At 53.9% G+C, this 23,739-nt stretch overlaps 1 protein-coding gene across 2 annotated transcripts in view; it reads right to left on the minus strand.

The window, feature by feature from the left end:
* Positions 1 to 23,739, minus strand: part of Nrg2 (neuregulin 2) — a 188,868-nt gene that overhangs the window by 17,582 nt on the left and 147,547 nt on the right. Inside the window, exons 2-5 of one of the 2 annotated variants that reach the window (XM_052741901.1) lie at positions 22,639 to 22,810; positions 15,757 to 15,875; positions 7,492 to 7,612; positions 1,613 to 1,689 (exon numbers count right to left, since the gene is read on the minus strand). In XM_052741901.1, the coding sequence (XP_052597861.1) occupies positions 1,613 to 1,689; positions 7,492 to 7,612; positions 15,757 to 15,875; positions 22,639 to 22,810 (489 nt within the window). Of the gene's footprint in view, positions 1 to 1,174; positions 1,234 to 1,612; positions 1,690 to 7,491; positions 7,613 to 15,756; positions 15,876 to 22,638; positions 22,811 to 23,739 lie in introns of both variants that reach the window. The other variant, XM_052741899.1, reaches the window with a different exon arrangement.

The following is a 23,739-nucleotide window of genomic DNA, read 5'->3' on the forward strand; positions in this document are numbered from 1 at the left end:
ACTGGAGGGGTCTGGAGAGAGCACTGCCTCTCATATTATAGACAGAGGTGACTTCCTGGGTCTACCAGCCCTCACCTGCTGGGACCCAAATGCTCCTTCTAAGGACAGTAGATGTATTTCTGGGCTTTGTCCTGGGATCTGAGGACAATAGTGAGGCTTTACTTTTCCACCCTGAGACCCAAACTCTAAAACTCTTTTTCTGATATGTTACCTATGGGCCCCTGGGTTTCACTTTTGGTATTTTTATGAGTTTTCCTTCCCAACACCAAAGTACCATTTGGGTTCTCTGGTTCCTTACTGCTCGCAGGACCCAGATGTCCTCTCTAGAAAGGAGCAGGGGGCTAGTCTGCTCTGCAGGATGGGACGGGTGACATGGTCCTGATCTTGAAGACCACAGGGCTCCAAACCAAGTCCGTGACTCTCCAGAGGCCAACTGCTCTGTTCCACCCCACCTGGCGGTGCTGGAAGGAACTGCTCCCAGGCGCCAATGAAAATCCACTATTCTTAGCCAAATCTCGCCCAGTGTGGAAGAAAGAAAGGAGATGGGATCCTGGACAGTGTTCAGACTAGACAGGTCTTGGAAGAGTCTCCAATTTCCCCCTGAGTCTGTTAGCATCTGCCACAGCCTTCAGTCCACCTCAGCCTGTAACTATACAAATGTCTCTGGCTTCCATGGAAACCACTGTGCTGGGCCCTCTCTCTTTCACTCAGCCCTCTGCCTTAGTCCTGGAACCCCAAAACAAACCTGGCCAGACCAGAAGACAGGCTTTTGAGACCTTTTCCCTTCTCTCAAACATAACCTCAGAAACATGCACACACTCACTGCCTGGCCAATCAGCAGCCTGACACCAGAGGCAGAGGAGGCCGTACAAATACCTCTTCCTCCATCTGGCAGGCTGCCTGATCCCAGAAGAGAGGAGAGGCCTGGACATGGCCCTGCTGCTGCAGAGGATTCAGCATGACTATTCTCAGGCGAAACAGGTGACTTATGGGGATCGGTGGGGAGACAGGGGTGTATGCCTCCTCTGCAGGAGCTACTGGTAAGCACTGAGGACTGAGAGGAGCTCAGGACACCCTTGTTCCCTCCAGGTCTTAGTAAGTAAGGCCCCCATCCCTCCCACACGGGGAGACTGGCAGTCACCAGGGAAGAAAAGAAATAGAAGAAGAGACATACTGGAGAAGTTGACCATTGCGAACTGCTGACACCTGTCCCCGGTGTATCCCACAGGACACCTACCAAAAGAAAGAAAACCAGAAAGAGAGAGCCAGGATAGCAAGACACAGGCATTGCAACACCCCGGCACAGGCTCCTGCCAATGCCAGCTAGGTTCCTCGCCACGGTTACCATTTGTCCTGGCCTTGTCGCTCTGCCCCTTACCTGCAGCCCTGAACTTTAAACCCAAGGATTAGGCCAAAAAAATGAAAAACAAAGCAAAACAAAAAAACAAAACAAAAGAACTAACAAACCAAAGTACGAAAAAGAAAAGATAAACAAAACGTAACAGCCGAAGATCAAAACAACCAACACCCCTGACCCTACGCCCTACATTGGGGGACTGCACCCGGATGCTTTCTAAGGAGCGGGGACTTGTGTTTGTATCTTCAAACATACTTTGCTTAGGATCTGGCATGTACAATCGCAAAGGCAGTTTCTCCAAACATCTCTGTCCGAAGAATCCGTTTGGACATCTGGAGAAGGAAAAGGGGAAAAATCACAGAACAAACTGGCATCATCCACGAGGCTAAGGTTAGAAATCAAAGTGCGCAGTGATGAATGAGAAAACCGAGTCAGGCGCTTGGGGTCACACTCGTAGCTGAAGGGGCTGGAGTCGGGGGCTGGGTGGAGGGCTCTGTCGTCTCCTAGCAAACGCTCTAATCCATGTGGCTCTGGGGGTGGGGTGGGGCAGGTGGGGTGGGGCAGGGAGGAAAATGAGTTAGGGAAGTTGGGTGGGGGAAAGTGGGGGGTTATTGACTAACTGTCCTATTGGTTGGGGATCTTTCCTTCTTACCTGCCTGGTGCGCCAGGAAGCCAGAACTGTAGCCTCCCGGTGCCAGGCAGCTAGACTTAGGGGATTCAAGTTCCTGATGTCCTCCAGGCTCTGCTGAAGGATTCTCTCCAGGACTCTGGGCAGGTTTCCTCCTCTATGAACAGCTCCCAGAAAACTCAAAGTAGAATTCTGCTAGGCTGTTCTCACACTGTGTGCTCATGACCAAAGGGACCTAGGAGGTATTTGATCTGTTCTCTCAAAGAGGGATCTGTGAGCCAATATGTTTGGGAAATCCATCCCCCAGGGCTCCTGTAGAGTGGCAGTCTCCGTTAGCGTAGGAAGGGTTATGAAAAGCTTTGGAGGCAATACTAACTAAACTCTATAAACTTATTTGACCAAGGAGGTTTTGTTTGTGTATTTTGAGACAGGGTCTCATGCTATAGCTCTGGCTGGTCTGGAACAGAAGGCACTTTTTAGGAGAACCCTTGCAGGGCATAATTGTCTTAGAGCAGTAGATGTGGGGGAAGGCAAGCTGGAGAGAGGTGGAATTGCCAGTGTCCCAAAGCTACCTCCCAGACACCTGGTGCAGGGGGAGGTTGGAGCCAGCCTTGGCCTGCCTGCCCTTTCCTGGGGACCTGTTCTTCCACTGTGGCCCGGCTTTGGCCTAGATCTCCTTGCACTTGGCCTTCCTCGCCACTCCAAGGCACCACCCATCCGCCCCCTTCTCTCTGACCTTGTCGTGCCCGCAAGGTACACTTCCTTCTGTTCTCTGGCTGCCGCCTCTCCCCTTAAGCAAGTCCCAGTTTCGTAGATTTCTAGGAGACATGCCCAGTCCTGTCCTTTCTCCTGAACCCCAGGAAGGCCAGTTACCTAGGGAGAACCCCACAGACAGGGCTGCACTGACCCTTATGCATGTCTCTCTTCAGAAACAGGTCTCTGTTGCCCCGGCCTGCATTCCCCTAGGAGCTAGGGAAACCCCATGGGCAGTAACCCCTCAGTACCAGGTTACTGTGCAACATTGGTCAGCCTAGACTTCCTCAGGAGGCGAGGATTCTCTGCCTTAGCTGTATGTAACAAGGGGGTCCTTGGCCTTTTGATAGATGCTGGCCATTGGCTATGAGAGATAATCATGAAAACTCCGTGGCCTCTAATCTGGAGGAATAGGGAGTGGGGGTGGCTGGTGGACACAAAGCTGGAGTTTCTTTTGGGCCTGTGGTATCTCCCTGGGTTGGGAGAAGGAGGGAGAGCTGGCCATTGTAGTGTCGGAGCGTGGGTGCCCATGTGCCTGGCCAGTTGGAGGTCTGGCTGGGAAGTACAAGTATTAGAGCCAGGGGCATCAGCAAAGCATGCTTACCCTGTGATAGGGTGGCTTAGGGAAGGAGGCCCTCTTCAGTCTCCTCTGATCCCTGACCCTTGTCCCTAGTCATTTTAGCCCAGGAAGATGGAGGAAGTGGCTGAGGCTTCCCAACTGACCACAGCCAGGCTCAGCTCTCCTTCCTCTGCTCCTGGGCCCTCGATGTGGGGGATGGGGATTAGAAGCAGGTGAAGTGATTCTTTTTCAAACAGAAGCACCTTTGGGAGTAAAGGATGAAGACCCAGAAGTTGCCAAAAATGACTCTTGGATTCTACAAAGTAACAGGAAAGGACTAGGCTTGACTGTGTCCATTGTCTGCCTCTCTCTGGGCTCTTAGAGTCAGAGAAATCAGTGTACGCAAATGCATGGTGTGTGTGTGTGTGTGTGTGTGTGTGTGTGTGTGTGTGTGTGTAAGAACAGTGGAGTGCAGGGACAGAAAAGGACCAAAGGGAACTTATTTGACATCAGGGCTGCTGTCCCATGAGTCTTGGAGACCAGTGACAACTATAAGCACATCTCTGTGTCCCTGTCCCAGACTCAGCCTGGACTAGTCTGCCTGTCTGCCTAGGGCTGCTGAGTTGCACAATTCCAGGTGGCACCATTGACTGCTCCACAACACACATGTGCTATGGTATTTGTGCAACATTCTGGTGCTAGCCTCACACCTGTCTGTGAGAGGGATGCTCCTCCTCGCTGGATAAAGAAGGGGCTTTGGGGGATAGGGTGGTCAGGGTGGGGAAGGACTGATGGCCAGTGCTATCCTTTGGGGGTACTAGCTCCTTTAGGGGCTCCTGGATACTCCTGTTCCTCTCTGTGTGGGGACTCATCTTCTTTAGAGAAGGTTCTAGGTATGAGCATGGCCTTTGACCTTTCTGCCCCGCAGCCAGACCAGGGTAGCAGGAGCCAGGGGAGCCTTATCAGCACGATAGGAGTCTGCACTGGGTATGAGTGGCCGACTGGTGGCAGGTTAGTGGCTCCCACTCACACAGGGCTCACCTGTGAGGTTCAGGGAAATAGGGGATAGGTTGGAAGGGGCAGCAGGCCGCAGCCTTCCTAGACCTTCCTGCAGGCATCACCTCCGACTCTGAGAAGGTCTGAACCTGGGGCTGGAGAAGAGCAGAGAGGAGAGCCCAGGGGCTACATCTGGGGTGGCAGAGAGGGCAGGATCTCTGCTGTCCCTGTTCCCCACCCACCTCCCGGGCCTCAGTTTCTCCTTTTGGTAGCCTGGGGATAATGCCATGTGTGCTGCCCTCACCTGGGGAAGGAAGGATGAAGGATGAGACTGTGGCCCCAGGCACCGGAGGGAGCCAGGGTCTCGGAGCTCATGGGGGTGGGGGCAGGTGCAGATGTATGGAGGATGAGCAGGCAGATGGGTGGGATGGGGCAGGGAAGCTGGGGATGAGGGGGATGAGCTGATGGGAGAGGGAGGCATGCCACTGGTATGTGCACAGGGCTGGAAAGAGAGTCTTGTTCTGTCATCATCCCCTGAACCAGTCCCCAAGAGTCACGCACCAACCGTGCTCAACAAACACGCGGAGAGAAGAGGAGAAAACGGCAAGAGGAAGTGTGGAGGTCCCTGTCTGGCCCAGACAGAAGACAGTCGCCTTGATTTGGACCCCCATTTTCAAGTCCCCTTAAGTTTTCTTTTCTTTCTTTTTTTTTTTTTTAAAACAAAATTCAGCATCAGTGACATTGTTTCTTTTGGCACTGACTTCCAGGAAAACCGGAGGGTTACGGAGTGTGCCTGCCTGCTGTTCAACACTCCCTGGGGGGCTCTGAACCAATACACAGCAACAAGTGTAAGAAAACCAGGAAGGAAAACTGAGTTTTATAGAAACTGGAATGAAACTGACCAGTGTAGTTTCATTGTCCAAGCTAAGCGGAAATGCAAAAAAATCAAAATAAAAAGTAAACAAACAGCACAAAATGGTAGACGTGAGTCCCCGTTTCCTAAATTCTTTCCTTTTTCCACTCCATTCAGGTGTTATCAGAAACCCCAAGAGGCCTGCCCCCCTTCCCACCCAAATCCCCACCCTCAGAATGGCCTCTGGGCTCTGCCCGGCCCCCTCCCCCCTGCCCTTCTCCAGCACAGCTCCGAGGACTGCAGGCCCAGCCAGGGATGTCCCTCTCCCTCGCATGTGACGGAAGGGTTCGGGGAAGCGGGTTATGGAGCCTTGACTAGGGCTGACCCAGGGGGAAGCAGTGGCTCTGGGTGCCAATTTCACCTCTGGAACCCAGCTGCCCTGGGTGGGGGGGAGGAAACAGGGCACCCTCATATTCACAAGGGCTCGGGCCCGTCTTCCTGCTCCTTTCAAACGAATCAGGGCTTGCCCTGGCTCCTAGGGGCACAGTCATGTTGGTAGGGTCCCCCGGGAACCATTGCCTCATCCTTCCCTTTCTTACACTGCGCTCCATCCCGGAACTCGGGTTCTGGGGACCTGCTGTGTCCTTGTGCCTGTCTTGGGGTGCAGAGCCTTTCCTGCCTGCCGTTCAGTGACAGTGCTGGATTCTTGGGAGGGTCAGGGGTCCAAAGGACTAGGGAAGAGGAGAGGCCTGGTGTGGGAGAGAGGGGATCCAGGGCTGGGACTTCTCTGTGAGGCATGCTGAGATCTTTGAGAGTCTCTAAAGGTCTGTTCCAAAGAGCTCAGAGCATTTGCAAGGCTGCGATGTTTCCCTGGGCCCGAGCTGCTATCATGGCTGCCTCTTAGAGGCCCAGACCAGGCCTTGGACTTCCCTGGAGAACCTTCTGTTGCTCTTGGAACTTCCCTGAGGGGTTCAGGAGGAAGGAGGGTGGGAAGGGGGTGACAGCAGGTGAAGGGTGGGACCATGGAGGAAGCCAGTGAGGAGGCCAGCTGGGGCCACAGCTCTGTCTGGCTGTGCCGCCAAGCTCTCTTGCCCCCTGGGAGACTGGGAGGAGACAGGGATACTGGGACCCTATCACCTGGGGAGGGTTCTTTAACAATCCCAGCCTCCTCTCCAGGGTCATACTCTTAGAAAGGCCAAGCCAGTGAGGAGTGCAAGATCTGGCCTGGGTAGCCAGAGGTAGGAGAGCCTGGAGTTCTATCAGGAGGTCAACACCCTCTTTCTGAACTAGCAACGCTCTGGTGGCCTTTGTCCAGATGCCATGGGAATGGGACAGCTTTGGCACCTAGTCTGGGGCCCTTGGCACGGGCTGCTTTGAGAAATTCCAATTGTTGACTAGATTCCTCTTCCTATTCCTCCTGAAGATCCGGCCAGAGCTGCACTCCCTGAATTTGTGTCCCTCTCTACATACAGGCAGGAGGATCGCCAGAAGAGCCGCCGGGACTGGAAAAGTCTGTTCTGGTGGCCTCATTCAGGCTTATCCTGAGTGCCGCAGTCTGGATAGCGGGGTTCTAAGCTCCGTGGAGCTCCTGCTGCTGCCACTCTCCTTGGGCCACTCCCATCGTGGTGTCCTTGCTGAAGTCCCCACCATCCATAGAGAGGGACTGGGGTTAAAATGGTACAAGCAATGCTCAGGGCAGAACTGGCCACTGGGGGTCACCAGGGCAGGACGAGCAGCCAGATCTGAGGCCAGCCCTGGGCTCTGGGTAAACCCCTGTCCCCGTGTCCCCCCCCCCCCCCCCCCCCCCCCCCCCCCCCCCGCTAGACAACAAGAGTGAGAGCAGCAGGTGCCAAGGGCTCTGCAGCCTGGGTCCCGCCTTACTCTCCCAGTGAAGAAGATGCAGCCAGGACATGCTCACCCAGGACAAATTTGGAGAGTTGCTTAGAGGATGGGGAAGAAAGACAAACCAGTGGAGAGGAGAGGAGAGGGAGGAGAGAGAGAGAGAGAGAGAGAGAGAGAGAGAGAGAGAGAGAGAGAGAGAGAGAGAGGAGTGCCTTAGATGGGTATTCCCACCTCCCTGCAGGGTGGTAAGAGATGGACATCGGGCGAGAGGGTGATAAGAGCCTAGAAAACTGGGTCTGCAGGAGTCCACACACCCCTTAGAACTTACATATCTTTAGAGTCCAGAAAGGACTAGAAAGTGGACAAACCACCCTGTCTGTGCCCCTTGGGGATCACTTCCAAGTAGCTTGAAGCTCACTTTTTTTTTTCTAGAGCCCTCCACTTCTGCCCCAACATCCCCTCCCCTGCTCTTGGCCCCGAGCCCACCCCCGCCGGCCACTTACTTGCAGGAGAGCTGGTTGATGCCCTCGATGTAGTAGCACACGCCTCCATTCACACAGTAGGACTTGGCTGTCTCGTTGCACTTCCGGGCATGCCCCGACCATGATGACAGAGTGGTGCTCACTGGAGGTACGAGAGACACGTGCTAGTGACCCAGCGAGACCCTCTCCGGGCCCAGGGGCCACTTCTTTCACGTTCTTTCATGTTCCCATCTCAAAACTGGAAGGCCACTAGGATCTGCACGAAGGCCTGGGTAGGGAAGGTCTAAGGGGATCTTTTGGTGGGCAACAAGGTGAATGGGAAGCCACAACGGACCGTCGGCCCAGTGTGGCTCTGCATTCACTGTTTTGGAAAAGAACAGGAAGAGCTTCTCCATTGGAGGAAGGCCTGACCTCTGCTCTACTCCTGTCTCCCTCCTGGGGGGCTCCACTGTAGTACTAGATGTTGATGTGGGAAATGGCTTGGGGTGCAGGGGGAGAACCTGTATCCATCTGCACTGCTCAGATTCTTATTGCGGACCAGGGGACTCAGGGAAATGACACCTTTCAGATATTGTCATTTTCTGAGCTTTGAGAAAGTGTGTGTGGGGGGGGGGCAGGGGGGACTTGGGCTTCTGGTCTCTTCCTTCTTGTCCCCAGGCCTGGGATGTTATGAAAGCTGCCATGTCTTGTTTCTAGAAGTGTTCGGTGTCTTCTTCATGTCCCCACCCGACCAGACAGTTGCCTCCTTGTCAGCTGTTGCCTGTGGAGGGAGCCTTCAGACCTTTCACAGCCTAAGCTACAAATCATGAACTTCAGGAGGAGATGTAGCTGGGAGAGGGACGGAGGGAAGGGGGGGACACGGGGGAGGGGGGGGGAGGGGGAGGGGGGCAGGGACCAGCTGGGATGTGAAAACCAGGTGCGAGAGAGGCTGGGCTCTCAGGTTGCTAACCCAGGCCACACGTCTGATTGATCGGGCTTGTCTGAAACAACGAAAATCATGAATGCTCTGCTCCCTTACCAGGGGACAGCGTCCAGAAAGCTGGCTTTAAATGCACCTCTGCACAGGACCACCGCTGCACAGAAGTGAGGGACCCGCTGTGCTCTGGGGCTCTGAGGGTCTCTCACTCCTGGGCAGCGGCGGCCCTGTGACTGAGGTGTTCCACTCCACCTTGGCTACCCTTATCTCCCCTGGGGTGGCAGCCTCCATTGCTCCCTTCGGCAATGGGGGGGGGAGGGAGAGGAGGAGGATGGAGCAGGCAGGCGCTTGGCACCCTCAGTGTTTAGACATGTAGGGAGACAGATGGAGCGTGGGGGACTGGAGTGTACACACAGCACTGCCTCTGTATATGTCTGAAGGAGCTCACAGATAAAACTCAGCGGGGAGGGCCAGCTCCTGCCTTCCCCTCCACCCCGTGCCTGTTGCAGAGCTGGCATCTCAGGCCCCACCCTCCCCTGCTGAGGTCTCCTCTAGGGCTCCACCGCAAACCCAGCTGGGACCCACATGCTGGCCCGAGAGAGGAAGCTTTGAACTGGTGTTTGCTCCGATTCTGGGTCACAGAGACCCAGGAAACTAAGAAAGGGACAGAGGAGAGACGCAAGTGTGGGGACCACGTCTGCAAGTTATAAAGTCCAACACTGGGCAGGTCCTAGAGGTTGTCCTGCCCTTGGGTCACACCTCCAAGGAGGAGCGAGGAAAGAGACGGGCCGAGGGTCTCTCTAGAGCTGCAGTTGTGCATTCCTGCTAGATACCCTGCACCTTGTGAAAGAGCACGTCAGCACCGAGGCTTGACGTGAGCAGATGAATGTGGACCACAGCCTGGGGCCTCCCGGGGGCCTTGGCTAAGCCAGAGGAATCTTGGCCTGGATCTGCCAGGCCCAGCATGGCTCCTCTGCTGCAGTGGAGGCAGAGACCTCCTGCTGTTGCTCTTCACTGTTGTTCTGTGAAGCTGACTGAGCAGCGGACAGCAGCGAGGCTGCTGGGGTGGCAGGGACCACAGAAGAGAGATGGACCTCCACTTGTGGTGCCGTGAGCATGGGTCGCCAATACCATGCCAGTGGGGCTGATGCCAGGTCTCCAGAAAGGCTAAAGGGAGGGTAGTGGGGGGGCTAGTCATAGGGGTGTCAGGGAATGGTGGCCACAGGCCTTCCCACCTCCTCTGTCATGGTAAGACCTTCCCAAGCCACTTTAGCATAGCTGTCCCCGTCGGTCCCGAGGCAACATGTTCTTAGCCCTGTCAACACATCTGTATTTTGCCACTGGTCTTTTGTATCTGGAGAGGCAAAGGATTCTGAGTGAAAAGGCTGCTCCCTTGCCCTCTCCACTGGGACGGCTCACAGCAACCCTAAATCCGGTATGTCCAAACTGGCCTCCCAGTTACCCATCTCTTCCCTATGCCTGGGAGCCCCAAGGTCCTAGACAGTGTCTTTTATTTTCTCTTTATTCTTTACTGCCATATATCCTCAAGGACGGACACTTCCACGACCTCAAGAGGCCCCATTTATGCCTTCTACTTCCTCCCCTGGTCCAGGTCACTGTCCCATCTTCCTTGGGTGACCTACTTGCTGGTCCTCCTGCCTCGCACTTGGCTTCACTCTGGCTGCCACAGTGGTCTTCAGAATATGTAAATGGTGTCAATCCCTTTCATGATCAAGGCTCGTTAGTGGCGTCCCTCTGTAGTCAGAACAAAGCCCTCCACCCTTCGTTAGGTCTTATCTGGGTCTCATCGCACTTCCCTCCCTTTTACCCTGGTCTCTCAACATATTCTGACTACACTCATTTCAGCTTTTCTAACCAGCCAGGTGCCCTGCTGCCCAGGACCTCTCAGCGTCTCCATGCAGCCTTTCCCGGGTTCTCAAGATGGCTTCAACCCCAACATTCTTTATGTTCATCGCACAAGCTTTTGCTAGGAGTATTTATTCTAAACTGACTAAGGAACCAAGTATACCAGCACTAGCTCCGTCACTAGAACCCCAGCTCCTTTGGGGGGCATAGCCACATCTGTCACGTTTCACTAAGCCCCAACATCCAGCCAAACGCTTGACACAGAATAGGTGCTTAATTAACATTTGTCGACAGAGTGAGCAAACCCATGTCTGATTCTTGAGGGGAAAGTGCCCTCTGCTGCTTCCCTGAGCGTAGTCTAGTGTCCTTAGCCTGGACGTCGTCGATACCTTTTCTCCTCTCACTAGCAAATAATGCAGAGAGGTCGTTAGGGAGGTGAAGTCAAAAACCACAGGGAGCTACTGCTTCATGCCTGCTAGGATGGCTGGAATGCTAGATCTGGAAAAGAGCAAGTGCTGGAGAGGCTATGGGGGGACCAGAACCCTGGGGCACACCTACTGTCAATGTACGGTGATGTGCTTGCTTGGACATCTAGTCTGGGGGGTTTGTTTGTTTGTTTTTGAGACAGGGTTTCTCTGTGTACCCCTGGCTGTCCTGGAACTTGCTCTGTAGCCCATACTGGCCTCGAACTTACAGAGATCCGCCTGCCTCTGCCTCCTGAGTGCTGGGATTAAAGGCATGTGCCACCACCTCCTGGCCTCTGGGAGTTCTTTAAAAAAAGAAAAATTTAAAATTCCCAGAATTACCATACACTCAAGAAATTCCACTCATGGGTGTATCCTCAAGACTGAAAACCTGTGTGCTCACAACCACCTGAACATGAATGTCCGCAGAAACATTATTCATGAGCCCAAATGTGGAAGCGATCCAAATGATTCAACAATTCAGACTGTTGGATGTATTCAAAATGGATGAATACAATGTAGTATTTACACACTAGAATAGTATTTCGCCATAAAAGGAATGCGCTCATATATGCTACAACATGGATGGGCCTTAAGATATGTTAAGGCCACTTATTATATGGTTATATTTATACAAAATGTCTACTATAAATTAATCCACAGGGGCAGAGAGCAAGAGAAGTAGTTGTGGGATTGGAGGGAGAAGTGGGGAGCGACTGCTAACACACATGCAGTTTTTGAGGTGATGATAAAATGTTCGGAATTAGTGGGCATAGTTACATAACTCGGTGACTATACCGAATGCCACTGAATCATACTTTAAAAGGACAAGTTTTATGATATGCAAATTATATCTAAAAAAATTAATTAAAACCATGCCCAGAAGGGGAAAACCCAGGAAGCAGTTGCCATGAGTGTCTTGGTTCAAGTTGTCCCAGACCTTCAGAGGAAGATGAAATGGGGCAGAGGCTGAGTGGGAACACTGAGTGTCTCTCTGATGTCCAGGCTGCAGCTGCTCTCTCCTCTTTTCAGCAGGGACAAACTTCTGCCTCTCTTTAAGGTCCAGACCCATTGCCTTGAGCTCTCCAGCTCCTGCCTTGCTGTGCAAATGACTCCTTTTCGGTTGGCCCAGGTGCCCATCCTCCCCCTACTTTGTTGGGAGAGGCGCACGCTTTCAGGCCTAGGATTTCACCTTCTTGTCATTTGAGGGTCTGTGATAACCAAGGCAGTGCCTTTCTGGAACTCAGCGGGGTCGTGCTGAATACAACTGATGTGAGGATACGTGTTCACATGGGCACGTGTAGACGTGTTCAACCAGCTACCCCCTTGCCCAGAGGCCTCTGTCACATGTCCGCAGTCCTGTAACAACACCTCATGCCAAACCTGCCTGCCCTGTGCTTGGTATCCTGGGACAGTCTGGAGTTCCCTTTCACTTGGGACAGGTTGCTGGCTTCTGAAGGCAGAAGAGGATTGCACTACAGATTGTTTTGTTCCAAGTTCTGTCTATGTCTACAGACTCCTTTTCCCTGTCAGTCCAGGGACGATGGAAGCTCCCATGAGACCCGGAGGGCCACCTCTGATCTGGGAAAGAGGACTGTGGCTCCACCCTAATGGAGAGGTAGGTGGCCATCCAAGAGTAGGGTGATGCCCTTTGACGCCCTACTCCTGTGGCCCTAACTCCCCTGGGGCCTAGGCGGGGACCTGCCAACCCACCTTGGGATGAGTCATTGGGGGCAGGCTCAGCTGCCCGCTGCCCGCCCTCCACCCCCTCCTCAGGGTGTGGTTGCTGCAGGTCTGCTGGCTTTCGCTGGTAAACACAGAATCCATGCATCTCTGCTTGGGAAAACGGCCATGACCACGTCTCCACATCAAGAGTAGTCTTGCTTGCTGCGGACTGGACAGGGCAGTCAAAGCAAAGAGATGTGTGCAGAGTGTGTGAGGATGCGTGTGTGTGTGTGTGTGTGTGTGTGTGTGTGTGTGTGTGTGTGTGTGTGTGTTGGTGAGGTGCCCATGGCAACCTCAGCAGCAAACTCAGAATCCCAGGAGTTCAGGAGAAGCTTAACACCATGTAGGTCAACCTACGAGGGCAAAGCTGAGCTTTAGGTGGGGAAGGAGCATGCAGGCTGTGGAACACAGAGCTGGAACTGTGGACCAGTGCAGATGTTGGAGCTCTGGCTACCACCTGGGCCTCTGCTCTCACACCAGGTTGCAGGAACAAGAGGCACTGAAGCCTGTGGGCAGCTGGGATTCCATCTCTGCATGAGACCCTCTGCTCAGCCCAAAGGTGCACTGTCTGCTTCCAAAGCCTAGCGAAGTCTGGCATGCTGCGGGCTGATGGGGCCATTCATGGCTGGGGCTGGGGCTTACTGGTGAGTCAGACCCTCAAGACCCTGGTCCTGCGAAATGAAGAGAGCACAGCTGGGGTGTTCTGTGCAGGAACCCTTCCTGTTCCTTTTGCATCACGTAATGAGGTGGTTGTCCTACAGGGCCGTCACGCAGGGTGTTCTGCCTCTTGATAGCCCTTCTGCACACAGATAAGCCTGGCACAGATGGTGCCTCATCCACCTGACAGGTAACAGGGCCGTATGTGCATGCGACCTGAGCAGGAGGAATAAGAAGCCATTCTCATACCTGCCCCAGGAGGACGCAGAGATGGGGGCTGGCTGAGGTGAACTCTCTGAGGCAGGTGCCTTCTCTTCCTGCTCCCCTCTCTAAATACGGAGATGCTGTTTCATAGCAGGAAAGCAAGAAACCGACCCGCTCCCAATTCTTAGAGTCTTCTCCATCTGGAGCCAGCACAACCTTTGAACTTCCTAGTTTCGTGAGCCGATAAATGATTTCCTTTGGATCAGTTTAAGTTGGATACTTGTCAATTCTAACCCAGAAAATCTTCATTAATAAAATGAGAAACCCAAAGTTCAAGGTGGCTCAGAGGATGTCTGCCCAGTATAACAGAGGTGGCAGGCGCTGAGCCCAGGTACATCCCAGTTTGGGACAGCTTGAGAGCACTGGATCCAGGGACTTGCCTCCGGCACCATTCTCAGGCCATCAAGCCAGGACATGGAGGAGGCCACAAAGGGCTTGAAATAGCTCTTCCTTCCTTCTTTCCTTCCTTCCTTCCTTCCTTCCTTCCTTCCTTCCTTCCTTCCTTCCTTTCCTTCTTTCTAATTAAAAAAAGTATATTGAAAGCTGGGCATGGTGGCTTTAATTCCAGCACTTGGGAGGCAGAGGCAGGTGGGTCTCTGTGAGTTCAAGGCCAGCCTAGTCTACACAGTGGGTTCCTGGACAACCAGGGCTATGTAGAGAGACCCTGTCTCAAAAAAAAAAAAAAAGATATTGAAATTCAGGCCTTGTATATGCTAGGCAAGAGCTGTCCCGCTGAACTACATTCCTAACCCTAGGTTGTAATTTCTTTAATGTAACATTTACCGGCTCCCTATTGTGAGGTAGGCATTGTGCTAGGCCCTGAGGCCAGAGTAGTAAACAGGTTCACGGAGTGCCAAGACCAAGTTTACTAATGACTTTCTCACTGTAGGGCTCTATCAGGAACACGCTGTTTGACTTTGGGCAAAACACACAACCTCTCTGAGCCTCTCCCAAAGAAGGGTCCACGAGACAACGCAGCTAGAGTAAATGGCTCAGTAAACAGTAGATGTGACCAGAGAGAGCTCTTAGGGGACAGCATCATTCCTGTTCTCGTCACTTCCCAGGGGCTCCTCCTACGCTGGAAGCGCAGAACAAATCCAACAACAGTATGGGGGTGTAAGGCGAGAATTCAAGAGATGCCACCAAACCGTGGGGGGTCAAGAGGTAGCCCAGAGTGGGGTTTGGACCCAGAGTAACACTGCAGGAGGTCAAGGAGGAAGGCTGCCTGGGGTTGGAAAGGATGGAGACTGGAAAAGGAGAGTGAGTTCATCTGGGGATGACATGACCTTGGGGTCGGACAGGAAAGGAGCAAGCACTGGTTCTGAGACTCCAGGGAATGGGGGTGGCTTCAAGGAGGCGCTTTAGAAGCCCATTGCTCTGACGCATGCGAGTTGGGGACAAAGCCTGGGCCATGGCTGCCCTTGAGATAGGGAATGGAATGGGAGGGACAGGTGTGAGAAAGATCTAAAAAACAGACTGCCCAGGATATGGAGACTCAGACTCCTGTGACACAGTGATACGAGAGCCCAAGAAGCCCGAGGTATCTCCCATGAGCGCGGGGCAGACAGGATCTGGCCTGACTGTCGGCCTTGGTAATGCTGCAGGATCCCTTTCAAGTCAGTGCTGTGTGGTGGTAACGTAGTCGGGGGGACGGGGCGGAATATACACAGGGTCAGATCATTCTATGCCAGGGACAGGACGTGGTGAACAGAAAACACTCCATGGTAAGCTCAGTCTGTGGGTGCCCAGCTTAGGCAGGGAGGAGAGGTGGCTTTCTAGGCCCCAAACCAGGGCCTGAGGAGACAACCCTGAGGAAAGGTGTTCTCTAGTCTGATGCTGAGTCAGACACTGTGAGCCAAACAGTTCTGAGGCCTTCCTTTGTAAGTCTCCAAAGAGGGCCTAGGGTCAGGGAGCCAGGCCTGTTATTCCTAAATGGAGGCTGCGCCCAGGCCCCAGGCACTCAAGCCTCCCACCCTGAGGCCTGGCTCAGGTGCCCAGCAATGCAGCTGGCAACAGGCAGGCAGCTCACACCCACCCCAGGCCTGTCTCTCCCCAGCCTCGCTCCTGACAGCCCAACCTCCCGTAATTGCCTTCTAAAAATATCCTTCCCCCCCCAACCCCCACCTCTTGATTTCAAAATATTTAGTTTTCAGGGTATTTAAAATGAGAGCTGGCGGCTCTTCCAGGCCCAGATAACAAAACTAAACATTTATGCTTTGACTGCATTTCTCTGAATTGGCTGAGATCTTGGGTTTGATATGCAGCAGCGGGGGGGGGGGGGGGGGGGGGGGGGGAGTTGAGTGCAAAATAGATCATGTGCCAGTCTCCTGAGGGCTGGGGGCAGCTGATCTACTCGCCCCCCCCCAACCCTTCCCTTTTTTGAGGGACACCTACCGCTGTTCACATGGAGCCGGCCCCTCACGGTGTCCTTCCCAAGTATGTTCTCAGCCTCACAGACATACTCCCCAGCGTCTTCCAGCTTCACCTTGTTGAACTGCAGTCGTGAATTCTTTCTGGTTTGGAAGAGGAGAGAGGGAGAGAGGTGTGAGCCAGGGCTACCGGAGCTTCTCAGCGGTCACCCACCGAGTGGTCACTCCACAGAACCACAGTGGCCGTGTAGGCTGGGTGAGAAGAAGGTGCCTCAGGCCGGCTTTTTCTGGAGTGCAGGTGGTACCCTGAACCCTGGAGCTGGGAGGGAGACTCGAACCCTCAGGACAACACAGGGTGCATCCAGTCACAGCAGGCATGCTCTAAACCTCTGAGTTTTCACATCTCTTTTCTTGGGGCTGGGTTTCTTTGTATCATTTTTCTGGGGGAAGAACACCAGGCCCCTTAGGAAGTCACATGGCCACATCTCTCATTCCCACCTGCCTTTGCTGTCCATAGAAAGGACAGCAGATTGTCACTGTTCAGGGTTAGGGTTTGAATGTGTTTCCCAGAGTCCACTGGTCCCCATGACAATGGCGCTATCAGGTCACGAGGACACCATAGAGAAGGCCCTCATACCCTTGATTTGGGAGTTCCCAGCCTCTACAACCGTGGACCAGCCCCATCCTACTGTTTACAGGTAAACCCGTCTGGATACTATGTTAGAGCAGCAGCATGGACCCCGACTCCCAGGTGCCTGGGAGGGTACCTGTCTGATAGCTTCAGGGGCAACTGTACCAGTCTGGAGTGCCAGTCCAAGTCTGGGGCTCTCTCCTACCATCCACTCAGCCTTGCCATTGAGGGGGCCTCTGTAGCCTCTTCTGCAACAGGCTTTTGTTTTATTCCTTCCTTGAATGTCTAACAAGCACCTCCCAGATGCTGGAAACCATGTGCTCCAGGGTCTGGAGCCTCAGGGCCGATTAGAGTATCCTCTTCTTGTATACGGGCAAACTAAGTCTTTAGGGGGCTCTTGGGTTTCTGGCAGACACTCAGCAAGGCAGAGGAGAGGTGGACCAGGAGCTGAGGAGCAGTGAGGACACCGGAAGCCAGGGCTGTCCCCTCCTCTAGTCTTTCACTTGAGTGGCCTGAGGCCCAGTCCTAGCAGCCCCTCCTCCAGGCTGTGACTCTGGAGCATGTGGGTTTGGCTTCTTTCTGAAACCCTGACCAAATCTTGCATCCTCCCCAAGGCTCCCCTGCAGTACTCTGGGGTGTCTTAGTTCTGCAAGGCTCTGTTCACAGCCCCCAATCCTTCCTGCATCTGACTCACGCTGGGGTCCGGAAAGTGCTCTGGATAAAGCCAGGGACCCGAGAAAGGACACAGTGTCTGTACATGCTGTGACCTCCTCCTTTTTTTAAGTGATGGATAAAAAACCAGATTCCTTGCATATGTACAGTTGGCTGGAGTACAGGCAGGGTAGAGCCGGGCTGCCACCGCCCGGCCTGAGCCCCAAGGCTGCAAAAGAGCCATGACACTGCTGAGAAGGACTGGGATGGGAATGGGGACAGGATGCGGGCTATGGGGAAGGAATGGGGGGAGAGCTGGGCAGAAAGCACCTCCTTCTTGGCTTTACCTCTGCCTTTGGAAATTGGCCTCTTCTCAAATATCTCACTCTCGGATTCCCATGAGCTCGCTGCAGATTGATGGACCTTACTGCGGTGGTGATGGCCTCGCCAGTGTGGTGACAGTGACTTGACTATATGCCCTGTCATTCCTGCTTCATGCTGGTCTTTCTCCCTGGGCTTGTGCCTGCTCACAGTTCTCCTCTATCAACTCGTTTCCTTCGTGGAGCAGAGCCCCGGAGGTCCCTCCGACTGCACACATCCGCTTCCCATCTCAAACTAACTAGATGCCACAGAGTCCCCACTTCCCTAGGACAAAGCTTCCCTCACTTTCTTGCATGCTGGAGAGGCAGGGAAGTGTGTGTGTGTGGGTCAGCTGAGGGCAAGAGAGTTCATGCACTGGGGACCCAGAGCCAGCAAGATCCTCATGGTCACCCACAGCAGCACTCAAAGGAACTTTCCTCATAGGATGCCGTTTGTAGCAGGACAAGGCAGCCCATCTAAGGAGCAACACAGACTTGGAGGAAGGACTCCCACCCAAGGGCGCAGGGGACCAGGATCAAGGAGCAGCAGGGCTTGGCAAAGGCCCCCCTTCGGGAGAAGAAAGAGGCGACAACATCTCTCAGGTGCGGCAGGCATCTTGGTTCACTGAGGCTCCAGAGGTCTCAGGGAAACGGGATCCAGAGCTACAACTGAGAATGGGCCCCGAGAGCTCTCTTACACTCTCCTCATTCTTGGGTCCATCTGGAGTCCCTAGGATTCAGGGTTCTCTCCTTGCCTTCCTGGAAGGCAGGCAGGGTGCACACTCCTGCCACCCCATCAATGCGCTGACCCGGGTCTGCCCCTGCGAAGGTTGCGGTCCTGCCTCCCTAGCCGGTTCTCTGCCGGCAGCGACAGGATCTGGGCAGCCCCACACTTTCCTCAGTGCCTGCCTCCCCTGCCTGCCTGAGGGGCCTGTCCCAGCCTGCCCCTCATAAATAAGGGAACATGCGGTTCTGCAGGGGAGGGCCTGTGCCCTGGGCTCGGGGGGCAAGTGTTCTCCTGGCTCAGGAAGGCCTGGATGACACGGCAGTTTGGCGGGCACAGAGACAGACAGTCAGCCGCTGTCGGGAAGGCTGTCTCTGCCAGCAAACAGAGACACCGCCGACACTGAATGGAGCCTGGGCAGGTAGAGCACGAGGAACTCAGGAAGGAAGGACAGAAAAGAGTCAGAAAGGAGGCTCCTAGCTGTGCGTGCGTGCGTGCGTGGCTCTGGCTCCTGTATGAGGTGTGCTCAGTGGAGGAGTGGGTAGTATAGAGAGCTGGCAGTTCTCTTGGAGTCACTTTGAAGGTCCCTGCCATGGCCCACTCCTCCACAGCTAACAATTTACTGCCGGGAGACCAGGGACAGGACAGGTGGGACAAGAGACATTTCAGAAGGCAGCACATGGGAAATGGGCCGTGTCATGCTTGAGACAAGGGTCTACCACCTAGGCCTTGTCTCTGGATTAGGTCACCCATGTATCAGATGAATCCGAGGCTTTACCAGGAAGTTAGTTGTTTAGAAGGTTGGACTCTCCATAGGGCCCCTGTTCGGCCTCTTGAGGGACGACATCACAGTGCAGGAGGGGAGGGCCGGTCACACACTTGTCAGCCTCACACTGAATATGGATCTCTGCTTCCAGGCTTATAGGGGAGCAGGGGGAGGAGGTGGAGGTGCTCCCCCTGAGGAGGAGTGATCGATTTCTCAATGGTGAGATGAAGCTAGGTCTAAAGTACTGTCAGAAGATGTGGGAGCTGATTGGAGGGCTTGGGTGGATATTCCGGAGATACAGCATTTATGCTGGGCCTTGGAGGACTTTGCCAGGGACAAGAGGGGCAATTTTCCTAGTATAGGGGACAGCCTGGGCCCAAGTCCAGGGCTGTGAAAGGAAAGACCAGGGGTTGGGCCTCTAGTAGGGACAGATCAACAGGATGGTGTGATGTTTAGGCCAGCAAGGATTGGGAGGGCCCCAAGGCTGTCAAATAAGGAAAGGATAATTTCGTGGAGGTCTGGTTGGAAAGGATCATCTGTTGCAGGCACTTGTAGGGGGCCGAGAACTAGAATCATAATATTATTATTAGTCCAGATTCTATGCTGGAAATTGGCCCAGATCCTCATGAAGGCAGGGGCCACAGCTGTCTTGTCCACCAACGTATCCCGAACCTCTAGCAGAGTGCTTGACACAGTCAATACTCTATATCCACAGGTTAGCTGCACAGATCACTTCACAAAGGGACCTGTGGCCCAGGAAGAAACCGAGAGTATGGCAGGAGAGGGTAAGAAGCTAGGAGGAGGAGAGGTCAGCTGGGAAACATTTAGGGCAGGGAGGTCGTGTCCACCTGCAGAGATGGCAAGGGGCAGGTGTTGGGGGTGGCTGGGGGTGCACAGCAGAGGAGCATGACAGGAGCAGCTGGGTTAGTGAGGGTGGGGCCGAGGGGCTGGTTGGGAGCATTCTGAGTCAGAGACTCTGCAGGAGTGTTTGGGGCTCAGCTGGCAGCACAGTGTAGAACTTGGACGAAACTGCCACCATGCCTCGAGCTGTAAGCCTGGGACTCAGGTCCCAGAGATGTAAAGCCGTACGAGGGTGGCATCACCCACTGGTGGGGAGGGAGAAGGCAGCAAAGCCTAAGATGTAGGAAAGCCCAGCACAGGTGGAATCTGGGAGAGAGGTCTGACTCACAGCAGGGCCCGCTGAGAAGCCACAGGGAGAGGCAACAGGTGTCCCTGTACCAAGCGCTGCTGGGAGGCCCAGGCTTGGGAGCCCAGAGGTCGTGGGTGGAGGGCTGGGATGTGCTGAACTGGCTGCCTGGGGTAAGACAGTGTGGACAGGATGAAAGGAATGGAGCAGGGGCCTCAGGTGACTGGCATAGTGGTGGAAGGAACCAGGAAAACGAGGTGACAGCTGCAAGAGGAAGGTGACAGCAGCCAGGGCTAGTGGCTTGGAAGAGGGGTGGACAGGATGAGGTCTGCTGGGAGGGAGAGGGAGAGAGGGGAGAGTTACCAAAGAAAGACAAGAACTGGTGGTGCCTTAGCAGAGTGGAGCATGTGTGTGTGAATGTGGTGTAAGTGTGAGTGTGTGTGCGAATGTGATGTGAGTGTATGAGTGTGTGTGTGTGTGAATGTGATGTGAGTGTATGAGTATGTGTGTGAATGTGATGTGAGTGTATGAGTGTGTGTGTGTGTGTGAATGTGGTATGGTGTATGAGTGTGTGTGTGAATGTGGTATGAGTGTATGAGTGTGTGTGTGTGTGTGTGTGTGTGTGTGAATGTGGTATGAGTGTATGAGTGTATGTGTGTGAATGTGGTGTGAGTTTATGAGTGTGTGTGTGTGAATGTGATGTGAGTGTATGAGTGTGTGTGTGTGAATGTGGTGTGAGTGTGTGAGTGCGTGTGTGTGTGTGTGTGTGTGTGAATGTGATGTGAGTGTATGAGTGTGTGTGAATGTGATGTGAGTGTATGAGTGTGTGTGTGTGTGAATGTGGTGTGAGTGTATGAGTGTGTGTGTGTGTGAATGTGGTATGAGTGTATGAGTGTGTGTGTGTGAATGTGGTGTGAGTATATGAATGTGTGTGTATGTGTGAATGTGGTGTGAATGCATGAGTGTGTGAATGTGTGTGTATCTTAAGGGAGGGCATGAGGCAGTATGGTGCAAGGTCTGGGTGGGATGGGGATGGGCAGATGAGTGCCATGTTGGGAGCAGTGCGGCAGGGAATGGCCAGCACCTTCCCTGGACTTCGTAGACTCGGGGAAATAGGGGAGAAGCTGGAGGGAGGTGCCCCTCCACCCCTAGCTCCAAAGGTCCTGTCTACTATTTTTCTAGGCTGGTGCCAAGACTATAGTAGGGTGGTGGTGGGGGGAGTGGGGGGTATAGGGGTGTTTAGATTGAATTTCTTGCCAATGTTATAGAACCTACCCCAACCCCCGCCCCTCCAACTACCATAATTCCCTCAGGAATTAGCCTTCTTATAGCCACAGACCTCTCATCTAAACCCTCCCTGTATGACTTTTTGCCTGGGCCCCTTTCTGTCTTTGTCCCAAGTAACCAGTTTGTCTTTGGTTTAAGTCTTGGAAGGAGAGTGGAGGCGGGGCCGAGCTCCGGAACCCCACTTCTCCTCTCAGGCTGCGGGCCTCCGAGGTGAGGTAGGGGTGGCCCAAGCCTGGACGTTCACCTAACACTTTCTATTGTGGGGTAGGCTGATGGTCTCTAAAAAAAACACCTTTGTTTGCCTTTTTTTGGAGGGCTAGAGGAAAATGATATCTCCAAAGGGGGCGGTTGCAAGCTACTCTGGGGGGTGGGGGTAGAAAAGACTTGAGGGGCTCCTTCGTCGGAACACATCTACCTAGACTCCAGAGCCCGCAGAGAAAGGTCGGGTAGAAGTGTGTTTAGTGGCAGACAGGCAGGAGCTGCTTAGACTCCAGGCTCTCCTGGCACCTCCTGCCCCTTGCCTGGAATAGAGTTGAGGGTTTCTTCCCCAGCCTGAAGACTCAGGGAGTGTGCACGCCATGCTCCTGAAATACTATTTAGTCATTCGGGACTAAAGATAATCTTCATGCAGTGGGGGGGGGTCACAGGTAGACCCCCCCCCCCCATGTCAGTCAGTGGTCTCTTCCCATTTACTAAGCTCTCTACAAATGGCAGCTTGCCAAGTCAGGACCCCATCTTTTATCTTACGTGACTTCCCCAAGATTTTTCACCGATGGGGTCTTTCACCTAAGGCTGCCAGGTTTGGGATCTCTCGCATGGATGCTAGGTCTTTTGACAAGCAGGACTTCTGCCACGACAGACAGCTCAGAGTCAAATGGCCTCCAGCCTTCAGACACAGAAATTGCTTCATCCCTTTTTCATCGTGAGACAGGGTCTCATCTAGCCAAAACTGGTTTCAACTTGCTATGTAGCCGAGGATGACCTTGAACTTCTGATCCTCCTGACTCCGCCTCCCAAGTGCTGGGATCAAAGGCCTGTGCCACCACGCCTGGTTTTATGTGGTGTTAGGTTTGAACCCAAGGCTTTGTGCATGCTAAGCAAGCACTTTATCCACGGAGTTACATCCCCAGCCCCAGGAATTGCTTAATCCTTGTCCGTGGTCTGCAACACCAGGGCAGGCCTGGCCAGAAGGGCTCAGCAGTCAGGGAAGCATTGGGTGTAGCAAGGAAGGGACACATGGAGGGGGACCTGACTGGTTCCATGCTGGGTTTGGGGATAGGACTCTGGCTCTCCCTTCCAGGACCGGAAGCTGGTGGGATGGAGGGCAGGTGGTGCTGCTCACCTGCCATTGCCGTACTTGATACGAATGTCACGACTCCGGTTGAGCTCCTTGCCATCCTTGAACCAGCGGTAGGAGGGCTGGGGGTTCCCCGCCGCTGCCTCACACTTCAGCGACTGCTTCTCACCCACCTCTCCTGTCTGGCTCTTCATCTTCTTCAGCTTGGGCCGCGTGGCTGCGGGGTACAAGGCAGGGAGGTGAGTGTGGGGGTGGTGGGGACAGTGCCAGGCAGGAGCGGGAGGAGTCCCCATCTTGAGGCTGGAACTGGGGAGACTGGAGGCCACCCCTCCTGGCATTTTTCTTTAGTTCCAACTCAACCCGCATTTAGAGTCTGCAGTGGGAACAAGGTCCTGCTTCTTCTGGGCACTTCTTTGGCCTTGGGATGGTACCAAGAGCTTCACATTCGCTTGTAAAACCAGCATAACCCCATGACTTCACTGCAGTGTTTAAACCCATTTATAGACAGGGAAACTGAGTCTTAGAAGAGTGAAGTCACTTTCCTGAGGGTCAGTAATGGACCTGAGGTTCAAATCCAGATCATGACCTCAGTGTTCATGATCTAACATCTGTCTCTCCTCCCTTCACTTCTTCCCCCCTCCCCCACCTCCAGGCCTGTGCGGGGGCCCAGAAGACACAGGAAGACAAGATGGAGGACTTAGCTACCATTTCTAGAAAGGGCAGCCTGGCACCGTAACCTGGCATTGCCACTGCAGTATGGCGCACGGGGAGCTGGGGGTGGCAGAGCCCAGGGGAGCAGTCCTAATCCTAGCCCTGGGGACAGGACTCAGGCAGCTAGGAGCTAAAGGATCGGATGTGGAGGAAAGTGAGGAGGTGAGAGCCAGGTTGAGGTAGTTCTGGGCTGAAGGAACATGAAGCAGAGCAGGGGGCGGTCAAAGGGTGATGCAGGGCAGCTATACGGTGGGCATGGGCCCAGGCCTGCGCAGTAAGCCCCAGGCTTTTCCTGTTTCTGAAACCCCAGGCTGTTTCCACAATACCCTCGACTCCTACATCCCATCTGCTTGTGCTACTCCCTGCCACCATAAAGTCACACACACCACACACACACGGAGAGAGAAAGTACTTTGTTTCTAGGAAGGTGCAGGC

Source organism: Peromyscus californicus, unplaced genomic scaffold (assembly GCF_007827085.1).
Source record: "Peromyscus californicus insignis strain IS unplaced genomic scaffold, ASM782708v3 Scaffold_17__1_contigs__length_78620276, whole genome shotgun sequence".
Classification (NCBI taxonomy): Eukaryota; Metazoa; Chordata; class Mammalia; order Rodentia; family Cricetidae; genus Peromyscus; species Peromyscus californicus.